The sequence below is a fragment of the Ranitomeya variabilis genome, chromosome 2 (assembly GCF_051348905.1).
Source record: "Ranitomeya variabilis isolate aRanVar5 chromosome 2, aRanVar5.hap1, whole genome shotgun sequence".
Lineage (NCBI taxonomy): Eukaryota > Metazoa > Chordata > Amphibia > Anura > Dendrobatidae > Ranitomeya > Ranitomeya variabilis.
This window is the reverse complement of record NC_135233.1, coordinates 68,456,365-68,481,167: the sequence shown is the minus strand read 5'-3', so window position 1 is coordinate 68,481,167 and position 24,803 is coordinate 68,456,365. Positions and strand designations below refer to the sequence as shown.

Below are 24,803 nucleotides of genomic sequence, written 5' to 3'. Positions count from 1 at the left end.
TTCAGGTTAATGGAAGTTAGGAATTGCCTATTCAGATTGCTTTGCATAAGAAAGACCTGAGAAACATAGGATCCATTTCCTCATCATATAAACTATACATCGAAGGAGACTAAACTGCTCTGAGCCATATTTCTGCATTTATCTATGTTGTCTCTATATCAAAGTAGTTATTTAGTATGTAGATTAGTATTAAAAGGCACAATTCAGCCTACGGTCTATCAGGTTGGCATCAACAAATACACAAGCCTTATAAAATATTAGTGGAACTGTTAAATGACCCAGATTTTATTTAAAGTGTGCTGCCGCCTCCTTTTCAGTGAAAAGAATCTCTAAAGCCTTTAATGCTGATACAGAAAGCCATGCATCATTTACACACACACACAGTGCGCTCTACCCAATATATGCCTTCAAATGCACTTCCGTCCCTCATGCCTCTGGCTCTCCTTCATTTTTAAGAAGATAAAATTGTTTTATCCAACAAGGAGGCAACATTTGCCCCATTTTCAATATTTCAGACTGGCTTTTTAACGTCTAAAAATGCAGTTTGTTTTATGGAGGCATGGCCTGGGGCTGCAGTATGATGTAAGGGAGAAGAGGTCTCTAAGGGCACACTTCTCAGTTTGCTGGTGCTACGTTTTGCTGTGCTTAATTGCTCTGCACCATTCTTGGCCACTGTTGACTCAAAATAGGTGTGGATCAGGTCTGTGCAAGCAATGAAATACCAGAAAGTCAAACTTTATGTAAACACACTTAAAGAGATTTAACAAGAACAGACCAAAACCTGACTTGCGGAGTTCTCAGAGGTTCCAAGATTTTAGCTAAAAAGGTTTTGAAAGTGCATTTCTTCTTAAGCCATATTTCTAGTTATTCTTTTAAAAATATGTCACATGTTTTTGTTTGAAGTAAAAAATTACCAAAGTAATGGTTTAGAAATCAATAGAAAAGTGGTAAGAAATAGAGGCTACCATTTTTGTAGAATCTGAATGGTAGTGTGTACTAGAATTTCTCAGTGTTGCATCAATGAGAAATAAAAATATTTATAGCAACAACCTTGCCTACCTACAAACACACAATAAAATAAATAAATTAAATGCAAATAAATAGCAAAATAATATGTAAATAAATAAATAAATAATTCCGCTTGGAAATACGTTTTGAACCTAGACAGTTTTTAATGACAAAGCAACCATAAATAGAGATTTGCAGATCGATCTGCTTCTGCTACAAATCATCTTTAAGTCAAATTTCCTGAAATTAAAACAATTTGACTTGTATGGATTTAAAAAATAAATAAATAAATGTTAGGCACCATTTCATTTTCCACACTGCTGTAGATTGCATCAGCAAGGACGCATGAAGTGGGTGTATGATGTTAGGTGCCACCATAAAGCCTAACAGCTATAACATCACATGGTCTAGTTCAACCATTCAAGAAGGAATCACAGAGACTAAAAAAGGCAATCAGTGGCCATATTAGGATTATACAACTGAGCAATAGGAGATGAGAGCTCCCGTCTCATGTCATATATTTCATATAGGGATAGATCCAAATATGATTGAGGTGTACTACTGCAGGGCTAAAACACAAACGAAAATGTGATTAGAAATCTCAGTCTGTGAATAAAAATCCAAAGATTCATGTGATATAGGGAGGTGCTATACCGCTATACCTGCATAGTCTGTGTAACTGTATATTAATTGATCCAATCTGTGATATACTATAGTAACACCACATTAATAACACCATATTTTCTATTCTTCACACACCACAAAGAAGAGGGTAGTTTGATATCATGCTGTCCTAATTTTGCTACTGAACAAAAATCCTGAAACCAAGGCTTGTGTGTTACAGAAAGTGTGCTTCCTGGCTTGTGAGACTTTTATGACAAAAGAAGAATCTCCACATTCCAGAAATGTAAATGTAGATCACTACTTTGTGGTAAAACAAAATGTATATTTTTTTTGTCACACATCCTAGTTTCTGCCCAAAAATATTTAATTTTTTTGACTGTTTTTACAATTTATGTAGATTAAAATGTTTGAAACTGCAGTGTGTTGTTAAGTAGGCTGTTGGTTTTCACTGGTTACTGTTGTGAATTAGACTTTTTTGGCTCCCTCTTGTGGTCACTAGTGATATGACTCTGGGATTGTCTTTCCTCAGTTTGGCACCCACCTGGGTCGTTAGTCCAGGGGTGTTGCTATATAAACTTCCTGGATTCTCAGTCCTGTGCCTGGCATCGTTGTAATCAGTTCCTTTCTGTTTGCTCCTGTCTGCTGGTCCTGGATCTTGCAAAATTAAGCTAAGTCCTGCTTCCTTGTTTTTTGGTTATTTGCATAGCTCTTATTTTTTGTCCAGCTTGTACTAAATGTGATTCCTGATTTTGCTGGAAGCTCTAGGGGGCTGGTGTTCTCCCCCTGGGCCGTTAGACGGTTCGGGGGTTCTTGAATATCCATAAGTCATCTTACTATATTCTGCTATTAGTCAGTGGGCCTCTCTTTGCTAAATATCTAGTTCATTCTTACGTTTGTCTTTTCTCCTTACCTCACCGTTATTATTTGTTGGGGGCTTGTATCCAACTTTTGGGGTCTTTTCTCTGGAGGCAAGAAAGGTCTATCTTTTCCCTTCTAGTGTTAGTTAGTTCTCCGGCTGGCGCGAGACGTCTAGAACCAACGTAGGCACGTTCCCCGGCTGCTGCTATTTGTGGTGCTAGGATTAGATATATGGTCAGCCCAGTTACCACTGCCCTAAGAGCTGTTTTTTTGTGTGTTTGCAGACTTGGTATGTACTTTTGAGACCCTCTGCCATTGGGGTCATAACAGTATGCCAGGCCAAGGTTGAATGTTTAATGCATTGCAGAAGTCGGATTACAAGAAAGGAAAGTCTGAGTTTTTTTTTTTTTTTTTTCTTTCCTCTCTTTTTTCCTCCCCTTTACCTCTGAGTGGCTTGTGCTTGCTGCAGACTTGAATGTCCAGACTTTGATTACAAGTGTGGATCAGCTTGCTGCTCGTGTGCAGGGCATACAAGATTTTGTTACCAGTAGTCCAATGTCTGAACCTAAAATACGAGCTGGTTTTTTTTGTGTTTGCAGACTTGGTATGTACTTTTGAGACCCTCTGCCATTGGGGTCGTAACAGGTTACCATCCGTTTTTCCCTAGTCAGATAGGATAGGGTCACTGGGATATTAAAAAGTCTGTTTGCTTTAATGAGTTCAGAAGGGGTGCATTATAGTCCTGTACATGTCTCTTCTGGACAAGTTAAGTTTTTTTGTATTATTGAGATTTGTTGCAAATGTAAATAAATTTATTGAGGAAAATTCGTCGTAGTTGGCAAATTCGAATTTCAAAAGATTTACTCATCTCTAGCTATAAATAATGCAAATACTCAATTCAGTTTCCCTAAGGTATCATGGTTGGAAGAATAGGAGCAACAAAGCGAAAAGGAAGACCAGCAACCAGATGGCTATCAAGATAACGGTGAAGAAGACCCTAGTGGACCTATTGTCATGTCAGACGCTGTTCAGACCAGGTCGTTCGACAGACAGCGGTAATTCCGCTTTTGACCACTATTTGCTCATTGGCGTCGGCTAGATTTTATCTAGCTGTTCCGGGGTTAATTTACCTGATCCTCGGATTGGAAGCTGGGCCATGCCCATTGCCTTTAAATAGTTCTCCTGATCATTGGGCGCCGCCGATTATAGCTTCTATCTTGTGCATTGTTATCTCAGTCTGGAGTGGAGAGCTGGTTGTTGGAGTTTCGTTGCTGGTGGTGTATTTTCCTTAGTCTTATTTACTCCTTCCTATATTTGTATTTATTTTGCCCTGCACATTTATACTGTATTCCTGAGTGACTGCGGCGTGGTGTATATTTTCCTCTATCCTTGTCTGTGCTAACTGTGGGTATTGGTGTATTACCTCTTCACTGGGTGGTGGGCGGAGGTTTCAGCCTAGGGTTGAAACAGGAGACAGGGTGAGGTTCGAGGCCTGGACATGCACACCTTCAGTGTAAACTCCAGGTGTTAGAGGGTCAGTCAGGATATCCCTAGTCTGAGGGAAATTGCAGGGGCCCGGGTTATTAGCTCTCTCTCACCTAGTCTCCCCGTGACACCTATCTAGGCTTACACAAGATCCACTTTCCTACAGATCATTCATTCATCAAGTCGCCATGGCTAGAGATCAAGCCAAAGACCATTAAAAAAAAAATGTGCCAGATCCAATACGAACCCAAATGAGCTGCAATTTACTCTCACTGAGGCTTCCATTTAAGCTCCCCAATATTGAAAATCTATTTGAAGCTGAAAATCCTGCCAAGCTTCATCATGACTAGGTATTGAATTTAGAACATCTTCAGTGGTGACTAGTGTTGAGCATTCCGATGCTGCAAGTATCGGGTATCGGCCGATACTTGCTGTATCGGAATTCCGATACCGGGATTCCGATACTCTTGTGGTATCGGGTATCGGGTATCGCAACAACATTAATGTTAAAATGTGTAAAAGAGAGAATTAAAATAAAAAATATCGCTATACTCACCTCTCCGACGCAGCCGGGACTTCAGCGAGGGAACCGGCAGCGTTGTTTGTTTAAAATTCGCGCTATTACTTGGTTACGTGAATTCCCGGCTTGTGATTGGTCAGGTCGGCCATGTTGCCGGGACGCGGACCAATCACAGCAAGCCGTGACGAAATTACGTCACGGCTTGCTGTGATTGGTCCGCGTCCCGGCAATATGGCCGCCCTGACCAATCACAAGCCGTGACGTCACGGGAGGCTGGACACGCGCCCATTTTAAAATGAGCGCGTCCAGCCTCCCGGCTTGTGATTGGTTGACCGCGGCGCAACCAATCACAAGCCGTGACGTCACGGGAGGCTGGACACGCGCCCATTTTAAAATGAGCGCGTCCAGCCTCCCGGCTTGTGATTGGTTGACCGCGGCGCAACCAATCACAAGCCGTGACGTCACGGGAGGCTGGACACGCGCCCATTTTAAAATGAGCGCGTCCAGCCTCCCGGCTTGTGATTGGTTGACCGCGGCGCAACCAATCACAAGCCGTGACGTCACGGGAGGCTGGACACGCGCCCATTTTAAAATCTCCCGTGACGTCACGGCTTGTGATTGGTCAGGGCGGCCATATTGCCGGGACGCGGACCAATCACAGCAAGCCGTGACGTAATTTCGTCACGGCTTGCTGTGATTGGTCCGCGTCCCGGCAACATGGCCGACCTGACCAATCACAAGCCGGGAATTCACGTAACCAAGTAATAGCGCGAATTTTAAACAAACAACGCTGCCGGTTCCCTCGCTGAGGTCCCGGCTGCGTCGGACAGGTGAGTATAGCGATATTTTTTATTTTAATTCTTTCTTTTACACATTTATATGGTTCCCAGGGCCTGAAGGAGAGTTTCCTCTCCTTCAGACCCTGGGAACCATCAGGAATACCGTCCGATACCTGAGTCCCATTGACTTGTATTGGTATCGGGTATCGGTATCGGATTGGATCCGATACTTTGCCGGTATCGGCCGATACTTTCCGATACCGATACTTTCAAGTATCGGACGGTATCGCTCAACACTAGTGGTGACTGCATTGGGGGATGATATTGCCTTATTCAAAAATATATTTTAAGACGGAATCACATGGAACTTAAGATTACAGTATAACTCTAAATAGATAAGCAGATACATTGAAAAATATTATCGACATACACTTTGGTGGAGTAAAAAATATATGTTACAAATACAGTATATGTAAAGTGTCATGAACCACAACTGATGTTAAATCTTCATTACAGTTTAAGCTTATATTGTTTATACATTATTACACATCCAAACTGTCATGGTTTCTCAAAGGATAAAGTCAGTCTGTGAAGAGAGGGTTGTATCACATTCACAAGTTATGTATTCCCTGCATTCCATCCATAGTTTATGCAATCTGGGAAGATTGGGATATGAAGTACATTTGTGCTTGTTCGAGTATTAAAACTTGTGAACTAAAAATATATTCAAGAGGGAAATGTGTGTGTGGGCAGCGGAGGAGGAGTGAGGAAATTGCCTGTTACAGAAAAATGTATCCAAAGAGAGAATTGTAACTGATAATGAAAACAATAACATTCTAGTTCCAAGCTATAAAACTAGATTTAACCACTTACATCTGAGAACGGTTTTGATATAACTACTTTTTAGAAAACCCTTTCAAGGAAATATGAATTAATAAAGGCATTTCTACATAGAGCTTAGAATTATTCAGCTAGTCTGCTTTTAATCACATGATATCATAGATCTAAGGGAAAAGAGAAGAATTAACTGGGTAGAAAGGCAAATTGTAAGTAGACCGTGCAGTATAATATGATGACTGCAATATATTAAGACGATAAAAATTTTGATGGGAGTGCTTCTTTAATGGAAGCTTATGGCTAACATTGGTTAAAATAAGATTGTCATTGTAATTATATTTGTTCAATTATCATGTCAATATATTACATTCGTGCTTGGAAATTTGGGAACCCTTAAGAATTTTCTATTTTTACGTATGAAAGTTACATCAGATTTTCTTAAGTTCTAAAAGTAAAGGGATACAAATCAAACAAGTCATTCAAAAATATTAGATTTAATAAAGCCATAACTGCATCTAAATGTTTCTGGAAATTGTTGATTATTTGTGTACATTGGCTGTAAGGAATTTTAACCCATTCTTTTTTTACAAAACAGCTTCAACTCTGTTATGCTGGTGGTTTTCTCCAATGGAATTCCCGCTTCAGGTCCCTCAATAACTTTTCTATAAGATTAAGGTTGGTACATTGACTTGGCCATTCCAAAACTTTTACTTTTTTATTTTTAACCATTATTTTTAAGAATGACTTGTGTGCCTTGGGTCTTTGTCTTGCTGTATGACCCAACTTCTTTTGAGATTCAAATCAAAAATTATCCTCTACAATTGCAGGTATAATTCATAGTAGACATCCTCGCACAGACATATCAAAAAAGGCCAAAACCATGATACTATTACCACAGTGTTTCAAAGTTGATATGAGGTTTTTTGCTGCAATATAGTCTTTTTCTTTATCCAAACATATTATCCTTTAAACAAAAAAACTATATTTTAGTATAATCTGTCCACAAAACCTTGTTCCAATAGATTTTTAGACTTGTCCAAGTGATTTTCAGTTATCTTTAGGAAACTTGAGATGCCCAGCAAGGTTGTTTTGGTGAGCCATTGCTTTAGAGTTGCAGTCCTGCCATGCTCACCATTGTTATTGAGTGTTCTCTTGAGGGTGGACTCCTGAATTTTAATGTTAGCTAATGTAAGAGAGGCCTTTGGTTGCTTAGTGCTTACCTTGTTTTTTTATAACCTATTTTACACCTTGATAATGGATTTGTAAACTGACTACTCCTGGGGAATGTAGTAATGATTTTGAATCTTCTCAATTAGTTCACAATCTATCTGTGGATTAATGAAGTTAAACTTTTTGGACATGGTTTTGTAAGTTCTTTCCTGCCTGTTGAGCATCAGAAATCACCTTTGTTGCCTTTATAAATTTTGTGCAATCAGGTTATAAAGATCAAACTTTAATAGATCCCTGTTCTTTAAATAATAATCTTTATTTTTATATAGCGCTAACATATTTCGCAGCGCTTTACAATTTTGCACACATTATCATCGCTGTCCCTGATGGGGCTCACAATCTAAATCCCCTATCAGTATGTCTTTTGAATGTGGGAGGAAACCGGAGTACCCGGAGGAAACCCACGCAAACACGGAGAGAACATACAAACTCTTTGCAGATGTTGTCCTGAGTGGGATTGGAACCCAGGACTCCAGCGCTGCAAGGCTGCTGTGCTAACCACTGCGCCACCGTTCTGCCCCTATATATTTAAATATACAGTTGCCCACTCAGATCTGATTGTCAACTCATTGTCTTGAAAGACTACTCTAATTTAACCATCAAATTATCAGTAAATCCTAAAGTTTCACATGTGTTTGGCACTCAGACATGTGATATTTGATCATAGTCCTCAAAAAAAGGATCAAGTGTAATATTTTGACTCATCTGTTTAAATTGGTATTCTTTACCTACTTTTAGGATTTATGTGAAAATGTTGTGTGGTTTTAACTTAAATTCATGTAGAAATATGGAAAATTATAAAGGGTTTACAAACTATCATACACCATTGTATATGTATTATGTGTCAATTTAATATATATATATAGAGAGAGAGAGAAATAGAAGGAGCATGTGATGAAGAAGGAGAGAGGGAATTCTTTAATATTTTGTGTCTGAATGGAACCGCTCCTACAACTGTAAGTTATTTGTTCAGCTTCCTTAATAATACATCGCCTGATTGGCAACTCTCCAAGTCTTTCCAGGGCAATATGCAAGCTAAACATTTTTGACTGATTACAATTAATACTTTTTTTTGCTACATGTAACTGTACAGCATTTTATATGGTGATCAGCGCTGATTGATGTAATTTGGGTACCTAAAAAGAGCATTCAGCGTAATACCATAATTAAAACATGAATAATGGTGGGTTAGAAATAATCTTCAGACTATTGGAAAGACATTTAAAAAAGTTAGTCAAGGGAACAAACTGCCTAAACTTACAATAAGAGCAACTAATCCCCATAGGAAGTTCATGGCTGAGCCTTGCACATTTCTTCCATGTAAATTACATGCCGTGTAATTTAGTTTCTGAGAGGAACTTAGCCAGTATATAAATAATTAAAATAGATTTTAAATATGAAAGGCCTCCCCCTCATAGAAAGAATAGAAAGATACAGTATAGTTTACAGACTCTTTTCTGCAGATGTTACCCTGGAAATCTAGATATTAGGTCATGATTGGCAACTAGTCAACTTCTTTAGGTGCCCATACATTTCCAATAGTTTTTGTCAGCGCATTAAGTTAGTTGACAGTCCTCAACACCACATACACACCCAAGGATGTCTGCACAGTCATTGGGAAGTCTACTCTTGCAGCGGCAGTCAATGGGAAGTCTACTCTTGCAGTGGCAGTCAATGGGAAGTCTACTCTTGCAGTGGCTTACCTTTCTGAGGATCAAAAGAATGGGGAACATGCAATTGCAATGCAACACACTTTTAATGTCTAGGGGAGGAACATCTGCCATTGAAAGTTGGAAGATCCTCATTCACGTGAGATTGTTGACTTTCCTCTAATGTGTATTGGTACCTGTAGACGTATGACTCATGTATATGATGTTAATACACTCTTGTACAACCTACAAGTCATAAAGAACCTTAATAAGTTAGCACTGTTGATTTGCTGCACTGGGTTCTGGGTTCAAATCCCACCAAGGACAACATCTGCAAGGAGTTTGTATGTTCTCCCTGTATTTGTGTGGGTTTTCTCCAGGTTCTCCGACGTCCTACAACATTTCAAAGGCACACTGATAGGGAATGTAGATTGTGAGCCCCAAAGGGGACAGTGGTGACATTGTTTGTTAAGTGCTGGGGAATATGATGGTACTTTATAAGTATGTAAAAATTAAATATATGGAACCCATTGAGTTCTATGTGGGAATATTGCACCTCTACATGCCTCTACAGGCTTATAAAAGTATATATGCTGATGGGACCGATGGGATCTTCACCAATCAGTAAAATGGGCCAAATCACTTGCTGTATCTCATCATATGTAGGCTACTCTTTTGCAGAAATATTGTTCATATAAACCATATTGTGGCACATGATGAGATACAACAAGGGACTCTGCCGATTTTACTGACTGGTGAAGAACCCCTCTGTTGTTACCCTCCACAGCAATCACACATTTATGACCATTCCTATGTATAGGTGGTAAATGTATTTTGTGGGAAAATCATCTTTCTTTTCTTTTGATTCTATATACTGTACTTAAAAAAGATTTTCCATGTTCAATCAAATAATAGATGAAAAAAGCATTCTAAAACTTGAAAACATCCATTAAAATGAAAGAACAGAGTAGCTATGACAGGCAATATTCACTGTCTATATAAAGGTTGAGAACATGAACATATGAATGAAGGGGTTTCTCCAGCAGAACACTTGCCATAATAATTACATGGAGACACTCCATAGTCCAAAGTCATAGTTAAATACCATCTCACTAGACGTGAGTTTATGTCTTTATACACATTTCATGTATTCCCACATGCTGTGTTGCTGCCAATAATTTATGACTGATCTGCACCCAGGCTGCCCTTCAGCATTTTATTTAATCTCTCCAACAGTGATTTACAGTAGCTTGTCATTAATAATACAAAAATGTACATGTGTGTTAACAAGTTAGGCTCGGTCTTTTGACTGAAAAGCGAAAAATTTGGAAAGTTCTTGCTTGCAAAAATGAACAAAGGCACAATAAATCAAAAATCGTTTGTTTGCTGTTCCCTGAAGCAAATAACATTGTGTAAGGTTTATATGGGGAGATCTATTATAATCATAGTGCACACAGTACACAGTAAAGATATATTTAGAAAATCATCTAGCAGATCTCCTAGTTTTGAATAGGGACTTATAAAAGCTGACTTCCTTATTCCTAGTCTCTAAAACTAGAGGCTTAAAGGGTTGTCTCATCACAAAAAAACTACAGATATGAGGAGAGCAGCTGCAGCCAACTCCTGGCTGCTGCCGGTCTGAACTCTGATGCCTCGGACAAATAGTTGGTGTTGTAGACTAATCTTTTACTGTGGTAGACACAATATCAGTTTTTTGTGCGTCATCTTATGACAACTGACGTCAAAACAGAATCAGTTGTCAACATGTTTTTTCATCAGTCCCTACTGCAAAACTAGTGAGCCGGATTGAAAAATGCTGCATGTTGCGTTTTCTGATATTTTGATGCTTTTTTAAGGGTTTCCGGTGCAACATCTGATGTAACGGATGAATGTGAACTATTCCATAGCAAACTACGCGATTCGATTTTGTGTCAGTATCCATCCAAAATTTCACTGTCATCTCAGAGGGAAAGAAAAGCTAGATAGGTGGAAATGAAGCTTAATGGGGTATTCCCATCTCAAAGATCCTATCTCTATATGTAGTATTTGTAATAATAATATTAGCAAATACCTCCAATAGAAATGTAGTACAGTTCTTCTGATTTGCTATGTCACTTACTCCATGGTCCATGGTTACGACCAGGGCCGGACTGGCCATTTGGCAATTCTGGCAAATGCCAGAAGGGCCTGTCTGGTTGTGGGCTGCCTTGTTAACGTTGTTAACAGAATCAGTGTTCTCAAGACACCCATACTGCTAAGAATTGTGATGGAGCGCAAAGTCGCTGACTCCATCACTTACTCCAGCAGCCCACGGGTATCATTAGTATATTGGTCTTGTAGTAAATCTCCCTTTCCTCCATCCGGACTAATATTAGTAATATATCCCATCTGGTGCTTGGGGACGGGGACAGCATGGGCCTGTGTGATTTCAAATGCCAAGGCTGAATTTCAGCCCCAGTCCGTACCTGGTTACTACCACTTATATAATGATAGTTAGTTAGATGTTGATAGTCGTAATCATAGATACTTAAGCTACTGCAATGCCCCGCACATGGGGTAAGTCACACAGCGAATCAGAAGAACTGTAATACATTTCAAATTGGAAGTATTTGCTGATATTATTATTACACCTACTACATATTGGGAGAGGATCTTCGAGATGGGAATACCCCTTTAATACCTATCGTCTGGTTAAGTGAAGGCAGTAATAGCCGTCACAAGTTCTGAAACCTTTCAATAACATCCATAAGCCCCTATAGAGCATGTAAAAAAGAGCAGTCAAGAAGAGGCATTTCCTTTGACAATATATACCAATTCTGGTTTTGAGGTTAGGTTTCCCATCAATAAATTTCAATTATGCATTGTGAAATACACCAAACTGTTATGTTTGTGAAATAATGTTGCAAGAAAACTTTGGGAGAACTTTGTGCAAAAGTAGATTGTGCATGCACTGAAATAAAGGGTGAACAACGGGGTGAAAAATCCATAGGGACAGCAGAATATTGGGTCCCAACAAAATGTATTCTATTATGGAACAGGGTGAAAGCTACAACTGCAATTTGCCTGATGTATTATTGGAATAGTCCAGGTTCTAAAGCAGTGTTCCCCATCTCCGGTCCTCAAGAGCCACCAACAGGTCATGTTTTCAGGATTTCCTTAGCATTGCACAGGTGATTGAAATGCTTGCCTATCCAGGTGATGCAATTATCACCTTTGCAATACTAAGGAAATCCTGAAAACATGACCTGTTGGTGGCTCTTGAGGACCGGAGTTGGGGAACACTGTTCTAAAGGGAGTGATACAGTATTAGTATTGGATATACTATTCAGGGGCATAGACTGTACAGGAGAGGTGATGCCCCACAACAATGATCTGAATGGCCATAAAATCATCTGTCTTTTGTGTCCTCAAACCCATGGAAACCTCCAATTTCTATGGGAACAACTGAACTTATAATGTCTATAAGGGCTTCCTAACTCTACAGACTCCTTTCCGACATATCATGTTGGAAGAGAAAAGGTTTTGGCATGTTGAGTTGCAAATCCCAATCCTTTACACCAGTTTAAGCAACTCTCCTTTGAAAACACTGGGGCACTTTGGCCAAGTCTGGAGAGATAGATGAGTATTGGTCTACCACTATCTAAGGTATATAGGCACTTTTATTCTCCCAAGTTTACCGCCACCAAGCTAATTCATCAATATTATTAGTAGTGACCCTGTCGACAGTTTTTTGCCTCCCGCCATACTCAAGGAGCCCCAATTTAGAGGTATATCATGTCTCTGAGATGTACGCCCCCTGATACTTCTTGAATTAGTAAATTATTAATTCTAGATGTTGAGATTTAAAGTACAAGTTCTAAAACAATTAACTGCAAAGGATACGGAAAATTCTTGTATAAAATATTGAAATGATCTTCCGGAATATTTAATTATTCATTTATGTTCTTTTTTTATTGGGCTCATATGATGGAAGATTTTCTTTTAACCATGAAATCGAAAAATTACAAAGTGTAAATTCAAAGTCACAGTATTTATATTCACAAAACATCCTGTATTCACAGCCCTCCGTTTAATAGGGCAGCAGCAAATTGATCTCCCAAGGCAATTCAGGTCACAGGAATTGATAACCTTTATAGTCTATGCCTGCGAGTTTGCCTGTCGCTCAAAGATAATGCACTCTGGGATATTAATCCTGTAATGGCAAATATAACATAAGAAGCTGCTAGTTATCATGAAGGTGTTACATTGGAGATTACACAGAATTATATTGACACAACTGACATCTCATGTAATGAAGTGTGAACCTCTGATAGTGCTGGTTTCTCAAAGCTTCTATATATATGTGCTAGGGAGATCAAAACATCAAATGAATTGCTGCATGTGATAGTAGACGGAGCTGTGGAAGCCTGACAAGCATTGATCTTAAGCAAACAACATAGTGCATTAGCTGCCCTGCTAATATGTACAGGACACGCTAAATATTCACATGACATGCTAAGAATCAAGTGTGTGACCTAGAGGTTGTTTTTACTTATCCTGTTACTTTTTACACACTTATCGCTAATGCCTGTGTATTGAAATGGTTACATAATGTAATATTTGAAAAATACATTATATATGGGATGGATTTAAAGGGAAAATGTTCCCATGAAAATGTTGTACAATATGCAATCATCATGTTACAGAGCAGGGAAAACTGGGCAGATGGTTGTATAATTTCAGCATAATCTGTGTTTTCATCATTAAACTTCTGCTCTTTTTCGGCTTTAAGGTCCAGTGGGTGGTCCTATCAGTGACTGACAGCTACTGCTGTAGGCAGACTTATACAGAGAAAGCTGTCAGTCACTGATAGTACCATCCACTAGACCGAAAATCCAGAGTAAAGGATTAAATGATGAAAAAAAAAAGGTTATACCAAATCTTGTCTCATAAACCTATACATCAATCTACTCAGCTCCCCCTGCTCTATATCATGACACCTGCAGATTAGACTACATTTTCATGGTGACAGATTACCTTTAAATGGAATAAGTAATAGAAAAATGACTAATTGTTTAAATTTCGTTTGTATGTTAAATGCATTCTTCTCACATTTTATAATTTTTTTTCATGTCACAGTCTGTTTCAAGGGAACCTGTCACCAAGCTTTTCCCACATAATCTAGGATCCAGGGCAAAGCAAAGTATTGTAGTGCACATGTGCTGTTGCTCTTTGCCCTTTCAACAGGGCAAAGAGAAGTACTCCTACGTATGAGCACTCTGGAGGATACAATGGGTGATGTATTGCCACGAGGATGCATCCACCATGATGCACGTTTCGGCATTTGCCTTCATCAGGGGTTAACATCATCCAGGTATGGGGAAGTTTAAAAATAATGACTGGCCAATAGGAAGAGGCTTGGGGTGTGGTTTGACACAGATTCACACAGAAGTTTATTGGATGTCGCCACACCCTTGCCCCACATGACCTGTGATGCCGTGATTATGTGACGGGACATCAAGGGAATGGAGGAAGTGGGGCATGGGGACTCCAAGGACACAGTGTGAATGTGAGTGTGAGTCTCTCGCCTCAATACACGGCAATGGCGCCGGCGGTTCGGACCAGAGTGTTCAGCTGCATTGTAGTCATACACCCCGGTCCCAAGTGCCGGAGGTAGTGCAAGGTATTGATGCGAGAGACTCGCGCGAGTTTCTCATACTGCAGTTGCAAGTGGGACACTGGCCTTAGTGCACGCTCCAGCCAACTAATTAATATTGTAGCCATGATATGAACGGTCACATAAATGAATGATGTAAGGACAAAGGAAGAGGAAAAGGAAGATTATCTATGTGCACTATGTTGTGATGGATAAATGAAATCATACCCGTGAGGTCTATAAAAAAGGATTTGACTCTTAAATACATATATATGTAAGTAAATTAAATAAATGAGAGTATAAAAGCATGTTCACATGTATGATAAAAAGAATGGTAAGGATAATATATCAAAAGAAGTGAATTAAATGTGTCGTGTGATGTGAGAGATACTGTAAAAAGTGAATATATGGAAGTAGGATATGAACAGATTAGATTGTGCGCTCGCTTTTTCTTCTGGTTGTTCTTCCTACCTTTGCACACCAGAATTCTTGATCAATAAAGTGTTTAATGATTTTTTTCACCATTATTATTGACCTTCTTGTCGGTTATTTCTTTGGTCGGTTCCTTCAAATTAACTAAGGACTATTGTGGTTGTTACACTGGTCAAATAGAGAATAATGATCCAAAAAATTCCATTCCGTTCCAGTGAAGTCATATCACGCATGCAGGACCACAAGAGCAAATACAATGGACATATCTTTACCAATACAAAAACTTTAAAGGGAACCTGTCACATTAGAAATATCATCCAATCTATTCAAAGCATGTTATAGCTTGGGGAGTGCTGAGCAGATTAGCATATAGTCTTTTGGCAAGAGATTTAGAATGTGTTATTTTATTGATTTAAACCTCTCTCTATTCTGGGTTTTGGAGTCCTGTGGGTGGACCTTCTTCAAAATTGACACCTCTCTAAACACCCAAGCAAAAACAAAGAAATTCAATTAAAATACTGCTTATACTCGAGTATAAGCTGAGACCCTTAACTTTGCCACAAAAAAACTGGGAAAACTTAATGACTGGAGTATAAGCCTAGGGTGGGAAATGCAGCAGCTACCAGTAAATTTCAAAAATAAAAATAGATACCAATAAATGTTAAATTAATTGAGACATCAGTAGGTTAAGTGTTTTTGAATATCCATATTGAATCAGGAGCCCATATAATGCTCCATACAGTTTATGATGGGTCCCATAAGATGCTCCATATTAAAATATGCCCCATATAATGTTGCATAAAGTTTAATAAGGGCCCCATAAGATGCTCCATAGAGACATATGCCCCATATAATTCTGCACAAATGCTGATTATGGCTCCATAAGATGCTCCATAGAGACATTTGCCCCATATAATGCTGCACAAATGTTGATTATGGCCCCATAAGTTGCTCCATAGAGATATTTGCCCCATAAAGTGTTGCACAAATGCTGATTATGGCCCCGTAAGATGCTCCATAGAGATATTTGTCCCATATAATGCTGCACAAATCCTGATTATGGCCCCATAAGATGCTCCATAGAGACATTTTCCCCATATAATGCTGCACAAATGCTGATTATGGCCCCATAAGATGCTCCATAGAGATATTTGCCCCATAAAGTGCTGCACAAATGCTGATTATGGCCCCATAAGATGCTCCATAGAGATTTTTGCCCCATATAATGCTGCACAAATGCTGATTATGGCCCCATAAGATGCTCCATAGACATATTTGCCCCATATAATGCTGCACAAATCCTGATTATGGCCCCATAAGATGCTCAATAGAGATATTTGCCCCATATAATGCTGCACAAATCCTGATTATGGCCCCATAAGATGCTCCACAGAGATATTTGCCCCATATGCTGTTGCTGTGATAAAACAAAAAATGACATACTCACCTCTCGTCGTTCAGGCCCCCGACACATGCAATATTCACCTGTCCTCGTTCCACCACCGGGCACCGCTGTGTCTTCCGCACCCTCTGCACTGATGTTCAGGCAGAGGGCTCGCACTAACCACGTCATTGCGTCCTCTGACCTGAGCATCACAGCAGAGGACACGGAAGACGGAGCCCAGCGGTGGAACGAGGACAGGTGAATATCGCGCAATGCTGCTCACCCTCCCCATTATACTTACCTGCTCCTGGCGCGGTCCCTGGCAGCTTCCCTGATGGTCTTCTCCAGGTGCAAACAGCTTCTTCCAGCATTGAGCGATCATGCGGTACCACTCATTACAGTAGTGAATATGTGGCTCCACCCCTATGGGAGTGGAGTCGCGTCCATACTCATTACTGTAATGAGTGGTACCATGTGACTGCTCATCGCTGGAAGAAGCTGTCAGCGCCTGGAGACCATCGGAGATGCAGGGACTGCGCCAGGAGCAGGTGAGTATGTCACAGCTGCCGTTCCCCCTCCCCCGCCGACCCCCCTGGGACAATGACTCGAGTATAAGCCGAGACCGGCACTTTCAGCCTAAAAAATGGGCTTAAAATCTCAACTTATACTCGGGTATATACGGTAGTTCTCTATTAATTTGAACTTTATTAAAATGCTACTAAATAAAAGTCCAAAGTACCATACATTACTTTTGCCAATTTCTTTAAAAAAATGCTATTACAAGAAAGTTTGTGGTATCTGTAGAGTGGAGTAAATTTTCACTGTGATAGGTTCTCTTAAAAAAAAACAGCATTTTAAGTGTTTGATAAAAATGAGTTCAGGTCCATCTCTCTTCCTCAAAATTACTGTCAAATCCTTTCAGCCGGCCTGGCAGTCATTGCTTAGTATTATTTTACATGTAGTATCTGTGTATTCTGAGTAGTATCATACTGTAGTTGTATTGGTACGGTAGTATTATTATTCATATCACTGGAAACATTCTTTAGGCCATATTACTTTTGCATCAGTGAACTACGAGGGAAAATAGGCAATTACAGGGCGTGCCATAGTAACAGAAATGATTAGCTGCAGGTTGCCAGAGGCTGAAGTGCTGATTGCGTATAAAGACTAAGTCAAATTACTTACCAATTGTTCACTTGAAGTATGGTGAGACCTGTGTCTTGTGCCAACTGTTTTTTCTGTTCTTCTGATGGGTAGGGGTGCTGCAAAATAACAGAGAGTTACTCTTAATTGTGATGAGATCTCATTTCGTTACAAATACAAATGCCAGCATGTAGTCTCTAATAAAAAGGCGCAAAACGGTGAGGTGTGTCACTCTTTTATTAGTGGTATTCTACATCATCTAATTATTAGGCAACACAGACATACCAATTATAAGAATTAGCAGAGTGAAGAAATTGCTATTAAGAACCCTGGCTATTCACTTATATTCATTTTGTCTTCAGTTGGCACACAGTAGGAGCAAGAATCAAGCTGGTATCCTACCAGAAAATAATCAGATAAGCTATTGCCCGCACTACTCTGAAATGTAATTTAAAACATTTAGAAATAATGGAAGTGAATATAAAAAAAAAAAAAAGAGTCTCTTTTGGCACCATGATCCAAGTCTTCCACATTATGTGGCTCATCAACGAAATGCTGGGATTTTGAACACGCGCCAACTTAAGGTCACTCAACGCATATTTTGCCTGACATTAACATAACTGTCTTAGTCTAATCATCAGATGGAGAGGCCAAATGCTCTGATTCAAAAGGGTTTTTTTTTTAATTAATGTTATGGATAATAGAGGTATTAGATTTCATATGAGAACCCAAATGTACTTAACTAAGGAAAATTACATCATTCTCAATGACTTATTAAAAGATGTTAATTAACTAGTTTAAGGAGCATATTCAATACTCTTAGAGATCAGAATTCTTTCAGTCTTGGGTCATGTAGAGAATTTTTAAAAATTAACCAATGTCTCTAGGCATAAGAATGGATTTGTACATGAGACAGGGTATTTTCAGATTAATTTTGACACCCATTGATATAGAAAACACTATAGGGTATTAACAGTATTGTTAGTATTGTTTACAGGGAATTTGTCAGTAGGATCAACCCCCCTAAGTCTTCTATTTGGCCAAGTAGATCATGGAAAGTTGGATAAAATGATACCTTGATATCTGCTATCTGATATCTTATTAGCGAGAAACCCATGTTTTTCCTAATATGTAAATGAGCTGTTAGGATCTATGGGCGGTCATAGTTCTCCCTTAGCATCTGCCACTAGAGATTATTTTAAATGAAAGGGGAGTTACCAGAGTGAGACATATAGATCATGGAAGCTGACTATCAGTCATTACATTTCTCACACTGATAACACCGCCTTTGATTTAAAATAAGCTCTGGAGGCAGATTTTCAGGGAAATCTGTGTTCAGCCCAAAGATCTTAACAGCTCTTTTACATATTAAGAACAATGTTGATCAGTCTGGAATAGAGTGTTGAGCCTACCGACAGATTCACTTTATGGACTGGTAACGGATTGCATCACAGACAAGATTTTGCAGCCCAATGAAATTAATCTTAACCATAATTGACTATGGTGATAGTGCGGTTGACCCACCACATGGAAAAAGAGTTGTGTGTGTTCATATTTCCAAAGAATGTGAGGGGGAGGCTGTGTTTTTCAAACCTTATGTAAGTGGTAGAACTGTTTGAGGTCCATGAGGTACAATTTATATATTAGAAATAATGATTATTGAAGGACAATGACGTTACTTATTCATGTATTGTGACTTTACACAGACCAGAGATTTTCATCTTACAGCCCCAGATATTTGTTATGTAGCTTGAAAAAAAGACACAGGTCCATCAAGTTCAGTGTTTCTTCCCAGTTATACCTTCTCTATTGTTGGATTATCTATAACCCACAATGCCATTTGTTGTAAGAAAAGCATCCAGTGCTTTAGTAAATGGTATTATAGTGCCTGCCATTACTGCTTCATGCGGTAGGACATTTGTAAAGTTTTAAATCACAAATATCATACATAGCCCTATAAAAGTTCTAGCTCTTAACTAAAAAATTCTAGCACCAAGATTGTCAAACATTTCATGTCAAAGTCTCAGAGAGGTCTCCACTGGGCCAGGGTACATATTTCATGTCTCTAGTAAATTTAGATGAAAAATTTGTACTCTCAAAGAATTTTTGATGCTTAAAGGTGCACACACTTTAAATAGTTTATAGCCAACCACATGTTCAGCAGACCTATGCGCAACTATCCATTCATATGCATACTTAGCCGAGCCTGTATTTGTTCTCTGTGAGGTAAGCAGATTTAAACAGCCACCAGACACTTCTGCTTATCTTGGAGGAGAACAAAAGGATAGGGCATTATGACTAAACATGTGTGATCTTTCTTTTGGAAGATTCGGGATGCCCTCATACACTTATGACAATCTGTTAGGGTACTGTCACACAGTACCATTTTGATCGCTACGACGGCACGATCCGTGACGTCGCAGCGATCGTATGAATATCGCTCCAGCGTCGTAGACTGCGGTCACACGTTGCAATCACGGCGCTGGAGCGATGCCGAAGTCCCCGGTAACCAGGGTAAACATCGGGTAACTAAGCGCAGGGCCGCGCTTAGTAACCCGATGTTTACAGTGGTTACCAGCGTAAAAGTAATAAAAAAACAAACAGTACATACTTACATTCCGGTGTCTGTCCCCGGCGTTCTGCTTCTCTCCACTGTGTAAGCGCCATAGCCGGCAAGCACAGCGGTGACGTCAGACGTCACCGCTGTGCTCGCTTTCCGGCTGGCAGACGCTCACACAGTGGAGAGAAGCTGAGACGCCGGGGGACAGACACCGGAATGTAAGTATGTACTGTTTGTTTTTTTACGTTTACGCTGGTAACCACGGTAAACATCGGGTTACTAAGCGCGGCCCTGCGCTTAGTTACCCGATGTTTACCCTGGTTACAAGCGAACACATCGCTGGATCGCTGTCACACACAACGATCCAGCGATGTCAGCGGGTGATCAAGCGACGAAAGAAAGTTCCACACGATCTGCTACGACGTACGATTCTCAGCAGGATCCCTGATCGCTGCTGCGTGTCAGACACTGCGATATCGTAACGATATCGCTAGAACGTCACGAATCGTACCGTCGTAGCGATCAAAATGGTACTGTGTGACAGTACCCTTAGTCATCTACAATGCATGGGGGTCTTAAAAGATTTTTTGTGGTGTTATCACAAATGCATATTCCATGGCCCTACTGAAATACTAATCAACTGCCATCTTCTGCTCTTCCCAGCGCCGCAACAGTCTGGTTCCACCATCTTGAGACCGCAACTCCTGACTGATCAAAGTCAGCGCTAACAGTCACAAGCTCTGAATGTAAATCTTTGAGGGCATCGCTCCAGCATGATCCTGGCTCCCATATACTTACATTGAGAAGTGACTTCCGTCTCACCCAGCAAGCACTACAGCCATCTAACAGGTCACAAACTGTCGAAGACAACCAGAGCACCAGCAAGAACAGAAAAAGACGGCAGCTAGTATTTTATTAAGGGCAGGAAATTGCATTTGTATTAGTGACAGGAAAATCCATTAGTGATACCACTTCAGCGGTGGAATAAAAAAATGCTGGAATGGTGCTTTAAGACCAATTGGGGTCTAAGTATTAAATATTCTGAATAAACAGTACAACAATAAAGAAATGCATAAAAACTTGATTTCATGTACATGGATGTAATGCCATGGTTTAAAAAAAAATTTAAACAATTTTATTTGAACGCAAGCAAGCGATCAAATACCGCTACATCGATTTCAATTTCAGAAGCTAGACACTTTATACCTACTTATTTTGAGAAAAAAATGCAGCTACTTTGCCTACACTCAGTGTCAATATTTATTAACTATGAGGAAAGGACATTACTGTCCAAACATAATCTGCCTACAATAATACATTTCAGTTCATACTACATGTATTTATTTGTGAATTAGCCCTAGTACTCAGAGCAGGCACCTGTGAGAAGGCCATTTCTGTATAAAAACTTGCTGGTTAGGCTAGCTTTTAATTCCATTAGCATTATTTGCTAAGACGGATTAGACATGCCCTAACATTTCTGGCATGCCTGCTTGCTACACTCTGATCCACATATCACTCTATACAGTTCTGTTGTTTTTAAAAGCATTCCACCATTCTTCTGATTGATTGCTCATTGTGGCCTCTAAGAGGTGTAAAGAATATGTCAGCATTGGTAATTCCAGGTGGATTTGCTTATTTTTACTATAGGAAGTTCACAATCTATATATAAACATTCCTTCCCATTTACCCACATACTGGATTTTTTACTTTGTTTTTATACTATCATGGAACAAGGGGCTAAAGTATGTTCTTCTTTTTAACTTATTCTCTAAATATATATAATCATAAATATATAAATGTACAGATGTTCTAAATTCATAGATAATACTAGTTAAGTTTAATTAAATTTTGAAGGTTCAGATTTCACACTGACATGTCATTTCATCAAACAAAAAGGTTAAGCATCACTCAGAGGAGACATGATTAAGATGCTTGGGGCATAAGATAAAATGGTTTTATGTATTAATATGGAATAAAATAAAATTCAAAAATCTGCATGTGGGCAGACAGAGCAGCCAGGCCCTGTGGGTTTCCTTACTGCACTAGATGACCAGTATTAGGAGTGGAAGACAAATTCACAATTTCAGCAGCATGGGTCACTTTCTAGTCTACTGAAACTTTCTGATGATCAGGTAGATAAAGTTTAAGTCTTCAGATGTTCCCGGCGTGGCTCTGGTCCCGTGCCACCATCTTGTGACTGTAACTTCTGATTGATCGGAAGTCAGAGATAACAGTCACAAGCTCTTAATGCAAGTCTACGAGAGACTCATTCTGGAATTGTTCTGGCTCTCATAGACTTACATTGAGTTGTGACTTCCGGAGCTATCTGATAGGTCACCAACTGCTGGAGACCGACCGGTGCGGCGCCCATAAAAGAAGAAGAATGCTGCTAGTAAGTATGAAACTAGGTTCTGGGGATTTAATTAGTAGCACCACTCTAGCATTGCAATCAAAACAATGCTGAATGCTGGAGTGTGGCTACTAGCTGGTAGTTTTTTCAACACAATGATAGTGAAATACTGCTGAAAAAACTGTTTTAGGAACTGATCCAATGGTCTCAATCTGATCTATGGACTCAATCCCAGTCATCCAGCATATCAGTTGTTCCACCATGTTAGTCATGTTCATTGAAGACTTGAGTTATTGTAGGGATAGTCACAAGATAATGATGGCCTATCGATGGGTTAGGTCACAATATAAAATCGGTTGGGGTCTAACAACTGGCATCCATACCGATAAGCTGGTATAAGTGCCTGAAGAATCCAGAAGCACTGAATGGCGCTGCACTCTGCAGTTCCATTCATTGTGTAGCAGCCACTGCTGGGTTCTGCAGATCAACTCCTATTCTAGTAAAAACTGTTCTGTAGAGGATGATACACATTATTTTGAATAGGAGCTGTTAGTCATGACCCGATTAGGACACTGCATGTTGAATGGTGCTTTGCACTGCATCCATATACTACTAGAGTTATATTGGTGAAAGCTCCAAATATTGGACCCTCACTCAACTCATATAGATGACCTAGTCCAAGGATAGCCGATACGTAGAACAAACTGAGGCCACACAGCTCCTTTAAAGTGTATGCGGAATTCCACATTATCTGTGAGCTGGGCACACCTCATCCAATTTTAAATATCTGTAGAGAAAAGTAGAACAGCACTCCAGAGTCTTACATATTTGCCGAATGAAGATCATCAATAACATTGATACCACTATTCCGAGGATAGGTGATCAATAACATCAATAGCAATATTCTTGGGATAGGCCTTTGGTAACATGCGACCAGGCAGTTCTTTTAATAAGAGAATCTATATATCAGTATGTAAAGTTAAACATTGATATTTAGGCCATGAACAAAACGTTATTGGATAGGCTGGAGTTCTAGAAAACCAAAACGTCCCGGTTTACCTTAACCCTAACATGACATCAACGTTCTATAGAAATATATTCTGTGGCATATAGTTAGTTGAAAGATTATGAATATCATGCATGTAAATGGTCTGTACAGAGAAACATAAAAACAGAGAAAAACATAATTATTTAATACCATGCTCTTGACTTTGGTTATAGACTTATCCCATGAAGAAAAACTTATGTGGTCTAATTTTAAGTAATTGGAGCAAACTGTGTAGAATGTCATAAAGAAAGCAATAATTGCTAGCTTGCCTCGAGCCATTGAAAATGAGGATTTAATGTCTGTTATGCTATATTAAATTGTTCTGCATACTTTGCAACAGACAAGACTGGGCAAATTAAGCATCAAACCCATTTAACCGCCATATAAAATAAAATAAAACAACATAAACACCTTTCAACTGAATAAATAATAAAAAAAGACTTTATTATGTGAAATCATTCCCCCAATCTTTATTATTGTGTGTTCAAGCCATCTGATCTTTTCTCTGCATATTTATTGGCTTACTGTAGCAGAAACTTTCAATTTCATGAAAATCTATAATTGCCATAATCACATGAAAGCCATGACTTCATGCAGCTAATCCTCCTCAGCCAATGGGCCATAATGACACAGGCCTTTTAACTGAAACTTAATATGCTTAAAAATACTTAAATACTTTCTAACTTTCTTGTAAGAGAAAAAAAAGTGATTTTCGGGGGGTTATATGTTCCTTTATTTTTTGGAGGTGGAGGTGATCTGCAGAGAAGGGAGGAGGATTAAGATGTTATCTACAAACAGAGCTAACAGGCATGACCAGACAAGGTACCACCACGCCACAGGCTACTCTGCCAAAAAGACATTTCAAGTTCACATTCTAAAGTCAATTACAGCTGCGGTCAGCACAACCGAAAAAAAAATTACTGAAAAGATCATACGTCAAGATTACCATCATATGACAAAAACTAACAATTAATCATTTCCCTAATTGCAGCTAATGACTTAGATGGTTTGAAAGGTTAGAAAGCAAAGAATGTCATGAATAGGGTTTACTTTCACTTATACACAAAACTTCACAAAGGGCGATTAAGGTAGGTTACGAACCAGAATTACATTTTATTTTCTTAGCGTTGAAATCAATGCATAAAGCTGTCTCTCAAAACTTGCTATTGGGGGATACACAGACAAAGTGGTAGCGTTTTTTGATGTGACTTTAAGACCTGCCATAGAAAGCTTGGTGAGCAGTTCTGGCATCAGTATTCCT

The 24,803-nt window shown here is 39.3% G+C and overlaps 1 protein-coding gene across 4 annotated transcripts in view; it reads right to left on the bottom strand.

Annotated features, from left to right (window-relative positions):
* Window positions 1-24,803, bottom strand: part of MEIS1 (Meis homeobox 1) — a 197,586-nt gene that overhangs the window by 17,092 nt on the left and 155,691 nt on the right. For all 4 annotated transcript variants that reach the window (XM_077282533.1, XM_077282529.1, XM_077282530.1 and 1 more), the window contains exon 9: window positions 17,627-17,703. In XM_077282533.1, the coding sequence (XP_077138648.1) occupies window positions 17,627-17,703 (77 nt within the window). The remainder of the gene's footprint in view (window positions 1-17,626; window positions 17,704-24,803) is intronic.